This window comes from Macaca fascicularis, chromosome 1, assembly GCF_037993035.2.
Source record: "Macaca fascicularis isolate 582-1 chromosome 1, T2T-MFA8v1.1".
NCBI classification, from domain to species: Eukaryota; Metazoa; Chordata; class Mammalia; order Primates; family Cercopithecidae; genus Macaca; species Macaca fascicularis.
In genome coordinates, this window is record NC_088375.1 from 12,909,281 (window position 1) to 12,921,968 (window position 12,688).

General features: G+C 38.8%; 1 protein-coding gene across 2 annotated transcripts in view; it reads right to left on the reverse strand.

The window, feature by feature from the left end:
* GPR137B (G protein-coupled receptor 137B) overlaps positions 1 to 12,688 on the reverse strand; it is a 68,177-nt gene that overhangs the window by 2,741 nt on the left and 52,748 nt on the right. For both annotated transcript variants that reach the window (XM_005539723.5, XM_074039058.1), the window contains exon 6: positions 909 to 1,033. In XM_005539723.5, the coding sequence (XP_005539780.1) occupies positions 909 to 1,033 (125 nt within the window). The remainder of the gene's footprint in view (positions 1 to 908; positions 1,034 to 12,688) is intronic.

Here is a 12,688-nt window from a genome sequence, read left to right on the forward strand (position 1 = left end):
TATAGAAGTACTTATTGAATAAGTATTCATGAAAATTAATACTAAAGTAAATACCCTTCATGTAACTGAAATTTTAAATTAAGAACTGACATCGTTCAAATTTGAAAACTTGGTCCTTTATAATATATAATTTATTCTAATAAATAAATACTACTGCATTTACTCTCTAGCTTTAGAATATGTGATTAAAGATACCATGTTCCATTGAGTGATTCCATAGACAAGTGCTATATTTCCCTCTTGGAGATTCAGAGCACACATTAGCATATTACGGGCTCTCTTGGCATTTTCTAAAAAGTTTATTTTCTGGCCAGGCGCAGTGGCTCACGCCTGTAATCCCAGCACTTTGGGAGGCCAAGGTGGGCAGATCACTTGAGGCCAAGAGTGCAATCCAGCTTGGCCAACATGGTGAAACCCCGTCTCTACTAAAAATACAAAAATTAGCTGGGCGTGGTGGTGCACACCTGTAATCCCAACTAAAGAGTCTGAGGCACGAGAATTCCTTGAACCTGGGAGGGGGAGGTTGCAGTGAGCCGAGATCGCACCACTCTGCACTCCAGCCTGGGCAACAGAGCGAGACCTGGTCTCCAAAAAATAAAAAAGGTGATTTTCTTTTTAAATCATCATTCCTTTTGCACAGCATAGCTATTAAGACAATAGTGCTTCATGGAATATTGGTTAGGAAACACTACTGTATACAATAATGCTGTGGGGCTTTAAAAAAAATCTGATGTCCTTTCTCATTCCTGAATGTTTCCCATAAGTAAAATGATCTACTGATAATCCAGTCTTATACCACCTAAGGCTGCACAGTTTTAATGTAGGAAATTTCTTTTAGCTTGAATCTGTTTCATTGGTGTAACCTTTCCCTCCTAATGAGGCTTGTCTAACATGAAGTAGGGTCTTACCCTCCCTGAAGTCCCTGAGGGGCAATGTTCCAGGCAAGGTCATCATCACTGTCATATCTTCGAGGGTTGTCAAAGAAATAAGATCTGGGACTGAATCCATGGCTGGGGACCATTCCAGGATTGGTCTAGAAAGACAGGTAATCATTCAGCATACTTACAGACATCGTCCTTGCACTAGACAAAAATAAGATCTCTTTCTTGTAGGAGACTAAAGATGTTCTATTCATTTGCATGTAGGCTGTATCTGCTCAGCTGGAATATTCATTTCAGTTACTCTTATGTTTGAGAGGGATTAGCCTTGCCTTTTATCAGTATGGGCAAAATCTATCAGAGTCTTGCTTGCAACAATGAGTCATCATTGTTTTAATCCCTTATTGAAAAGCTAGATGATGAATAACTATATGCCAATAAACTGTAAAATCTAGAAGAAATGGGCAAATTCCAAGACACATACAGCCTACCAAGACTAAACCAGAAAGAACTCTAAAAGCTGAACAGACCAATAGCGAGTCTTTTATTCTACCTGACTAGAATTTCTCTGCTCCCTGATCCACTGAGAAAGCAATGTTTTCTCCCAGCTTTTCTTCAGTTCTTCTGTCCCTAAAACAGAGCTCTCTTAAGGTTTCTAAAGACTTTCACTGTTAGTAACAAGGAGTAGTAAAAAGGCAAGAGATCAAAGCCATAAGAAGTCTCCCAGTAAAGAAAAGCCTGGGACCCGATGGCTTCACTGCAGAATTCTACCAAACATTTAAAGAAGAACTAGTATCAGTCCTACTCAAACTATTCCAAAAAAATAGAGGAAGAGGGAGTACTTCTACACTCATGGAGGAGGCCAGTATTACCCTGATACTAAAACCAAAGACACATTAAAAAAAAGAAAAGAAAACTATAGGCCAATATCTCTGATAAATATTGATGCAAAAATCCTCAACAAAATACTAGTAAACCAATTCAACAATAAATTAGGAAGATTATTCATCATGACCAAGTGGGATTTATCCATGTGATGCAAGGATGGCTCAACATAACAGAATGAAAGATAAAAACCATATGATCATTTCAATTGATGCAAAAATAGCACTTGATAAAATTCAATGTTCTTTCATGATAAAAACCCTCAAACCGGGGATAGAAGAAACATACCTCAACATAATAAAAGCCATATATGACAGACCCATAGCTAGTATCATACTGAATAGGGGAAAACTGAAAGCCTTTCCTCTAAGATCTGGAACACAGAGTCACCACTGTTACCCAACATAGTACTGGAAGTCCTAGCTAGAGCAATCAGACAAAAGAAAGGGCATTCAAATTGGAATATTAAAAGTCAAATTATCCTTGTTTACAGATGATATATTTGGAAAACCTAATGACTCCACAAAAAAAGTGTGAGAACTAATAAATGCAGTAAAGTTGCACGAAAAATTAGTAGCATTTCTATATGCCAACAGTGAAACTATATGCCAACAGTGAACAATCTGAAAAATTAACAAGTAATCCCACTTATAGCCACAAATATAAATACCTAGGAATTAACCAAAGAAGTGAAAGATCTCTATAATGAAAACTATAAAACATTGAAAGAAACTGAAGAGGACACCAAAAAAATGGAAAAATATTTTCTGTTCATGGATTGGAAGAATCAATATTGTTAAAATGGCCATACTACCCAAAGCAATCTACAGATTCAATGCAATCCCTATCAAAATACCAATTATATTCTTCACAGAAATAGAAAAAACAATCCTAAAATTTATACAGAACCACAAAAGACCCAGAACAGCCAAAGCTATTTTAAGCAGAAAGAACAAAAGAACATGACCTGACTTCAAATTACACTGCAGAGTTATAGTAACTAAACAGCATGGTACTGGTATAGAAACAGACACATAGGGCCAGGCACAGTGGCTCACGCCTGTAATCCCAACCTTTTGGGAGGCTGAGGCAGGCAGGTCACGAGGTCAGGAGATCGAGACCATCCTGGCTAACATGGTGAAACCCCATCTCTACTAAAAATACAAAAAATTATCCAGGCAAGGTGGTGGGTGCCTGTAGTCCCAGCTACTCAGGAGGCTGAGGCAGGAGAATGGTGTGAACCCAGGAGGCAGAGCTTGCAGTGAGCCGAGATTGTGCCATTGCACTCCAGCCTGGGTGACAGAGCAAGACTCTGTCTCAAAAAAAAAAAAAAAGAAAAGAAAAACACATAGACCAATGGAACAGAATAGAGAACCCAGAAACAAATCCACACACCTACAGTGAACTCATTTTCAACAAACTGCCAAGAACATACATTGGGGAAAAGACAGTGTCTTCAATAAATGGTGCTGGGAAAACTAGATATCCATATGCAGAAGAATGAAACTAGACCCCTATCTCTCACCAGATAAAAAAAATCAAATAAAATGGATTAAAGACTTAAAATTAAGACCTCAAACTATGAAACTACTACAAGAAAACATTGGGGAAAATCGCCAAGACATGGGTCTGGGCAAAAATTTCTTGAGAGTATCCCTATGGGCACTGCCATGATGGCAGAGGTTTGGGGCTAAAGAGCAGAGAATTTGTTTCCTGAAGAAGTGGAAGTGCAACAGGCAGGGAATGGATCCCAGATTTGCATCTGGATCTAGATTCTGTTCATCTATTCTATTTACATATAAATACTTTGAAGGGAAGATGGTGGATAGGAGACAGGGCTTACATGCAGCTCCCACTTGGACAGACAGAACAGTGTGTGGAGAGTCACACCATGGACTTCTGCTCCAGGAACCACCACAGGAGCATACCAGGAAAAGTGAAAGAATTCACAGACACTTGGAAAGAAGCGGCAGGTCACTGCAAACTCTGAAAGACAGGTGAAAAACTCTGGTGCTCTCTTGAAAGCGCCACCTCCTGGCTGGAGGCCAACCAACTCAGGACATTACAACTCATGACAGATCGCCTGCTCCAAGGAAGGAAAAAACAACAGCTAATTCTCCTGCCTCCAGCATCTTGGCTAAACAGTGGTCCTGAGTCTGTCCATGGTGGCAACTTCATTGCTAGCATAAAGCATTTAAGAAAGTCAGCACACTAAACATACTTACAACCAGGACTCTCACAGAGTCTACTTCAATCCCCTGCCACCTCCAGCAAAGCAGGTGCTGGTATCTACAGCTGGGAGACCTGAAGATGAATTGCATCACAGGACTCTTTGCAGACATTCCCCAGCACCAGTCCAAAGCCTGGTGGCCCTGCTGGGTGACTAGACCAAGAAGAGCAGTAACAATCACTGCAGTCTGGCTCATAGGAAGCCCCGTCACTAGGAGAAGGGGAAGCACCCCACATCAAGGGACCACCCTGTGGGACAAAAGAATCTGACCAGCAGCTTTGAGTTCTAGATTTTTCCAGTGAAACAGTCTACCCAAATGAGAAGGAATCAGAAAAGCAGTTCTGGTAATATGACAAAACAAGGTTCTATAACACCCCCCAAGGCCCACTCTAGCTCTCCAGCAATGGATCCAAACCAAGAAGAAATACCTGAATTGCCAGATAAATAATTCAGAGGGTTGATTATTAACCTACTCAAGGAGATACAAGAGAAAGGTAAAAACCAACTTAAATCAATTTTTTAATACAGATATGGATGAAAATGTCTCCAGAGAAATAGATAAAATAAAAAACAATCACAACTTCTGGAAATGAAAGACACACTTGGAGAATAAAAAATTCACTGGAAAGTTTCAACAACAGAATCAAGTAGAAAAGAAAGGACTTCAGAACTTGAAGACAAGGCTTTTGAATTTACCCAATCAACAAAGACAAAGAATTTACAAAATGAACACAGCCTCCCAAGAAATTTGTGATGATGTTAAATGGCCAAACATAATAATTGATGTTCCTGAGGATGAAGAGAAATCTAAAAGTTCGGGAAACATATTTGAGGGAATAATCAAGGAAAACTTCCCTGACCTCACTAGAGATCTAGACATCCAAATATAAGAAGCTCAAAGAACACCTGGGAAAATAATTTCAAAAAGATAATCAGGCACAATCATCAGGTTATCTAAAGGCAAAGGAAAGAATCTTAAGAGCTGTTTAACAGCAGATTTCTCAGCAGAAACCCCACAAGCCAGAAGGGATTGGGGTCCTATCTTTAGCCTCTTCAAACAAAATAATTGTTAGCCAAGAATTTTGTATCCAGCAAAACTAAGCTTCGTAAATGAAGAAAAAGATACAAAGTCTTTAGACAACAAAATGCTGAGAATTTGCCACTATCAAGCCAGCGCTACAAGAAATGCTAAAAGTAGTTCTAATTCTTGAAACAAAACTTCAAAATACACCAAAATAGAACCTCCTTAAGCATAAATCTCACCAGGCCTATAAAACAATGAAAAAGAAAAAAGTATCAGGCAACAAGTGGCATGATGAATAAAACAGTCTCACATCTCAATACTAATGTTGAGTGTAAATGGCCTAAATGCTCCACTTAAAAGATACAAAATGGGAGAATAGATAAAAATCCACCAATCAAGTATCTGCTGTCTTCAAGAGACTCAACTAATGCATAAGGACTCACATAAACTTAAGGTAAAGAGGTGGAAAAAGATATTCCACGCAAATGAAAACAAAAAGCGGGAGTAGCTATTCTTTTATCAGACAAAATAGACTTTAAAGCATCAACAGTTAAGACAAAGAGAGACATTATATATTAATAAAAGGATCAGTCCAACAGGAAAATATCACAATCCTAAATATATATACACCTAATATGGGAGCCCCCAAATTTATAAAACAATTATTATTAGACATTAAGAAATGAGATAGATGGCAACATAATAGTGGAGTACTTCAGTACTCCACTGACAGCACTAGACAAGCCATCAAGACAGAAAGTTAACAAAGAAACAAGACTTAAATTATACCCTAGAACAAATGGACTTAACAGATACTTAAAGAACATTCTACCCAACAACTGCAGAATATACATTCTTTTCATTGGCACATAGAACATTGTCTGAGATAGACCATATGATAGGCCATGAAATGAATCTAAATAAATTTAAGAAAATTGAGATTATATCAAATACTCTCTCAGACCACAGTGGAATAAAATTGGAGATTAACTCCAAAAGGAACCCTCAAAACTATATAAATGCATGGAAATTAAATAATCTGCTCCTGAATGATCCTGGGGTCAACAATGAAATCAAGATGGAAATTAAATTCTTAGAACTGAATGATAATAATGACACAACTTACCAAAACCTCTGAGGCACAGCAAAAGTGGGGCTGAGAGGAAAGTTCACAGCATTAAATGCCTACATCAAAAAAGTCTGGAAGAGCACAAATAGAAAATCTAAGGTCACACCTCAAGGAATTAGAGAAACAAGAACAAACAAACCCAAATCCAGCAGAAGAAAAGAAATAACAAAGATCAGAGTAGAACTAAACGAAATTGAAACAAAAAGGCAATACAAAAGATAAATGAAACAAAAAGCTGATTCTTTGAAAAGATAAACAAAGTCGATAGACCATCAGTGAGATTAACCGAGAGAAGATCCAAATAAGCTCAATTAGAAACAAAATGGGAGATATTACAACCAATACCACAGACATACAAAAGATCATTCAAGGTTACTATGAACACCTTTACACAAACTAGAAAATCAAAATATACAACCCTCCTAGATAAATCAGGAAGAAACAGAAACCGAACAGACCAGCAACAACTAGCAAGATCAAAACACCAATAAAAACATTTCCAACAACAAAAAAAGTCCAAGACCAGGTGGATTCACAGCTAATTTCTATCAGATATTCAAAGAAGAATTGGTACCAATCTTACTGAAACTGTTCCAAAAGATAGTGAAAGAGGGAATCCTCCCTAAATCATTCTATGAAACCAGTATCATCCTAATAACAAAACCAGAAAAGGACATAACAAAACTACAGACCAATATCCCTGATGAACATAGATGTAAAAATCCTCAACAAAATGCTAATAGCTAACTGAATCCAACAGCATATCAAAAAGATAATCCACCATGATCAAGTGAGTTTCATACCAGGGATGCAGGGATGGTTTAACCTACGTGAGTCAATAAATGGGCTATATCACATAAACAGAATTAAAAACAAAAATCAAATGATTACCTCAATGGATGCAGAAAAAGCATTTGAAAAAAATCCAGCATCTCTTTAGGACTAAAGCCCTCAGCAAAACTGGCATAGAAGGGACATATATCAAGGTAATAAAAGCCATCTATGACAAACCCCACAGCCAACATTATTCTGAATCAGGAAAAGTTGAAAGCATTCCACCTGAGAAATGGAACAAGACAAGGATGCCCTCTTTCACCACTTCTATTCAACATAGCACTGGAAGTCCTTAGCCAGAGCAATCAGACAACAGAAAGAGAGGGCATCCAAACCAGTAAAAAGTAAGTCAAACTGTCACTGTTACCAATGATATGATCGTATACCTAGAAAACCCTAAAGACTTATCCTAAAAGCTCCTAAAACGGATCACCAACAATGACCAAGGTGAGAATCAAATAAGGAACTCAACCCCTTTCACAACAGCTGCAAGAGCAAACTACTTAGGAATATACCTAACCAAGGAGGTGAAAGCTCTCTACAAGGAAAACTACAAAACACTGCTAAAATAAATCATAGATGACACAAACAAATGGAAACACATCCTCCATGCTCATAGACGGGCAGAATCAATATTGTGAAAGGGACCATACTGCCAAAAGCAATCTACAAATTCAATGCAATTCCCATCAAGATACCATCATCAGGCTGGATGCAGTGGCTCACACCTGTAATCCCAACACTTTGGGAGACCAGGCAGGTAGATCACTTGAGGTCAGTAGTTCAGGACCAGCCTGGACAACATGGCGAAACCCTGTCTCTACTAAAAAATACAAAAGTTAGCCAGGTGTGGTAGTGCATACCTGTAATCACAGCTACTTTGGAGGCTGAGGCACAAGAATTACTTGAACCTGGGAGGCAGAGATTGCAGTGAGCCAGTATCACACCACTGCTCTCCAGCCGGGTGACAGAGCAAGACTCTGTCTCAAAAAACCAAAAAGGTCATCATTCTTCACAGAAATAGAAAAAAATTCTAAAATTCATATGGAACCAAGAAAGGCCCTGCATAGCCAAAGCAAGACGAAGCAAAAAGAACAAATCCAGAGGTATCACATTACCCAGCTTCCAACTATACTACAAGGCAATAGTTACCAAAACAGCATGGTACTGGTATAAGAATAGGAAGGCGGGGCCAGGCTCAGTGGCTCATGCCTGTAATCCCAGCACTTTGGGAGGCTGAGGCAGGTGGATCACTTGAGGTCAGGAGTTTAAGATCAGCCTGGTCAACATGGTGAAACCTCATCTCTACTAAAAATACAAAAATTAGTTGGGCATGGTGGCGGGTGCCTGTAATCCCAGCTACTCAGGAGGCTGAGGCAGGAGAATCACTTGAACCTGGGAGGTGGAGGTTGCAATGAGCTGGGATTACGCCACGGCACTCCAGCCTAGGTGACAGAGTGAGGCAGGTAGACCGATGGAAACGAATAGAGAACCCAGAAATAAAGCCAAATATTTACAGACAACTGATCTTCAACAACACAAATAAAAACATAAAGTGGGGAAAGGATACCCTGTTCAACAAATGGTGCTGGGATAATTGGCAAACCACATGTAGAACAATGAAGCTGGATCCTCATCTCTCACTGTATACAAAAATCAACTCAAGATGGATCAAAGACTTAAATCTAAGGCCTGAAACCATAAAAATTCTAGAAGATAGCATGAGAAAAACTCTTCTAGACATTGTCTTAGGCAAAGAGATCATGACCAAGAATCCAAAAGCAAATACAACAAAAACAAAGATAAATAAATACATGGAACCTAATTAAACAAAAAGTCTTCTGTACAGCAAAGGAAATAATCAGCATAGTAAACAGACAAGTCATAGAGTAGGAGAAAATATTCTCAGACTATGCATCCAACAAAGGACTAACATCCAAAATCTTCAAGGAACTCAAACATATCAGCAAGAAAAAAAAAAAAAAACTAATCCCATCCAAAAGTGGGCTAAGGACATGAATAGACAATTCTCAAAAGAAGATATCCAGGCCGGGCGCGGTGGCTCAAGCCTGTAATCCCAGCACTTTGGGAGGCCGAAAAGGGCGGATCACGAGGTCAGGAGATCGAGACCATCCTGGCTAACATGGTGAAACCCCGTCTCTACTAAAAAAATACAAAAAACTAGCCGGGCGAGGTGGCGGGCGCTTGTAGTCCCAGCTACTCAGGAGGCTGAGGCAGGAGAATGGCATAAACCCGGGAGGCGGAGCATGCAGTGAGCTGAGATCTGGCCACTGCACTCTAGCCTGGGCGACAGAACAAGACTCCGTCTCAAAAAAAAAAAAAAAAAAAAAAAAAAAGAAGATATCCAAATGGCCAAGAAACATGAAAAAATCCTCAACATCACTAATTATCAGGGGGATGGAAACCAAAACCACAATGAGATGCCACCTTACTCCTGCAAGAATGACCATAATTCAAAAATCAAAAAATAACAGATGTGGGCATGGATGTAGTAAAAAAAGAACACTTTTATACTGCTGGTGGGAATGTAAACTGGAAAACAGTATGGAGATTCCTTAAAGAACTAAAAGTGGAACTACCATTTGATCCAGCAATCCCACTTACTAGGTATCTACCCAGAGGTAAAGGAATCATATATGAAAAAGACACTTGCGCAGGCATGTTTATAGCCGCACAATCCACAATTCCAAAAATACAAAAATATGGAACCAGCCTAAATGCCCATCAACCAATTAGTGGATAAAGAAAAATGGTGTGTGTGTGTGTGTGTGTGTATACACACACACCATGGAATACTACTCAGCCATAAAAAGGAATGAAATAGCATCCACAGCAACCTGGATGGAGTTGGAGACCATTATTCTAAGTGAAATAATTCTCAGGAATGGAAAACCAAACATCATATGTTCTCACTTATAAGCAGGAGCTGAGCTATGAGGACACAAAGGGCTAAGAGTGATATAATGGACTTGGGGACCTGGGGGAAGGATGGAAGGGGGCGAGGGATAAAAGACTACGCATTGGGTACAGTGTACAATGCTAAGGTGCTGGGTGCACCAAAATCTCAGTAGTCACCATTAAACAACTTTTCCATGTGACCAAACACCACCTATTCCCCAAAAACTTTTTAAATTAAGATTAAAATTTAAAAAAAAAATAATTCTTGGCCAGGCACAGTGGCTCACGCCTGTAATCCCAGCACTCTGGGAGGCTGAGGCAGGTGGATGACTTGAGGTCAGGAGTTCGAGACCAGCCTGGCCAACACGGTGAAACCCCATCTCTACTAAAAATACAAAAATTATCTGGGTGTGGTAGCTCATGTCTTAGTCCCAGCTACTCAGGAGGCTGACACAGGAGAATCACTTGAACCCAGAAAGTGGAGATTGCAATGAGCCAAGATCACGCTACTGTACTCCAGCCTGGGCAACAAAGCAAAACTCCATCTCAAAAATAAAAATAAAAATAAATGAATTCATGAGCAATACCCTACAAGGACAGGCAACCAAAGCAAAATGGAAAAATAGGATTGTATCAAGTTAAAAGCTTTTGCACAGTAACAGAAACAACAAAGTCAAGACAACCTACAGAATGGGAGAAAATATTTGCAAACTACCCATCTGACAAGGGATTAATAACCAGAATATATAGGAAAAGGTGTAGTAATCAAAATAAAAAATGGGCAAAAGATTTGAACAGACATTTCTCAAAAGATGACATACAGCAAAAAACAGGCATATGAAAAACTGTATCACTGATCAGAGAAATACAAATCAAAACTACAGTGAGATATTACCACACCGCAGTTAAAATGGCTTATGTCTAAAAGGCAGTAACAAATGCTGGCAAGGATGTGGAGAAAAGGGAACCCTTGAACACTGTTGGCAGGAATGTATATTAGTACAACCACTATGGAGAACAGTTTGGCAGTTCCTCAAAAAAACTAAACATTGAGCTACCACATGATCCAGCAATCCCACTGCTGGTGTCTACCCAAAAGAAGGGAAATCAGTATATTGAAGAGAAATCTGCGCTCCCATGTTTGCTGCAGCACTGTTCACAATAGCTAAGCTTCGGAAGCAACCTAAGTATTCATCAACAGATGAATGGATAAAGAAAATGTGGAACATATACAGAATGGAGTACTATTCAGCCATAAAAAAGAATGAAATCCAGTAATTTGGAACAACATGGATGAACTGGAGATGATTATGTTAAGTGAAATAAGCCAGACACAGAAAGACAAACATCACATGTTCTCACTTATTTGTGGGATCTAAACTCAAACAATTGAACTCATGGACACAGAGAGGAGAAGGATGGTTGCCAGAGGCTGGGAAGGGTAGCGGCATGGGATAGAGAGGATGGTTAATGGGTTAAAAAAAAATTTGAATGAATGAATAGGACTTACTGTTTGATAGCACTAACAACAAGGTGACTATAGTCAATAATAACTGTACATTTTAAAATAGTATGATTGGATTATTTGTAACACAAAGGATAAATGCTTGGGGTGGAGACACCAGTCTCCATGATGTGATTATTTCACATTGCATGCCTGTATCAAAACATCTCATGTACTCCATAAATATACACACACACCTATTATCTACCCACAAAAATTTTTTTAAAAGCTAGGTGATGCCCAAATTAGCCAATAAAGTAGATAGTTCAATTTGGATATAAATCATGAAGGCATTCATGACAATGGTGAAATCATTTGGGGGGAATTTCTCATCCCATTTCCATTTCCTGCCTCTATAATCATTTCATCCTGTTTCTGCCCCCAAACTGAGTTTACTTCTCAAAAAATTTCCAATGACTGGTCTCAGGTACACCCTAGAGGTCACTGCCAGTTTTCAAGATCACAGCTGCCCTAGGATGACTGTTGGGGTTTGAAAAGCCTTTTCTGCCGGCAGCTTCTAAAAAGTAAAGTTGTCTTTGTCAGGAAAGATTTTAAATAAACAAGATCAGAACTAGATTATATGGCACACCAAATCAGGCATATGTTTTGACATCCTTGTACTTATCATCAGTGATCTATTTAAAAGTTAATAGAACATGAACAGAGGTGGCCACAGGATGGCTATCTAAATGTGAATTCCTGCTTTGCTAAGATTAATGTAGCCAAACATAAGGAGCAAAGTGGAACTAACACAAGGTGGATTGCCTTAAAATTTACTATTTTTAATAGTTTAAGAATACCTATGAGCCACGTGCAAAAGAATGAAGTTGGATCCTTATCTCACACCATATACAAAAAATAACTCAAAATGGATTAGAAACCAAATGTAAGAACAAAAACTACAAAACTCTTAGAAGAAAATATAGGGGCAAGTTTTCAGGGGCAAATACAGATGCTTCTCAAATTGTGATGAGGTTACATTCTGATAAACTCATCATAAGTTGAAAATAAATAAAAAATACACACCATAGAGTATTGGTTTTTGACCCCTATGATCGTATGGCTGACTGAGAGCTGTGCCTCACTGCCCTATACATCTTGAGAGATTATCATAACCCATATTGTTAGCCCAGGAAAATATTTAAATATTCAAAATTTCAATTATAGTTTCTACTGAATATGTCCTGCTTTCACACCATCTGTAAAGTTGAAAAATTGTAAGTTGAACTGTTGTAAATCAGGGACCATCGGTATAGGATGTGGCAAAGGGTTCTTGGGTATGACA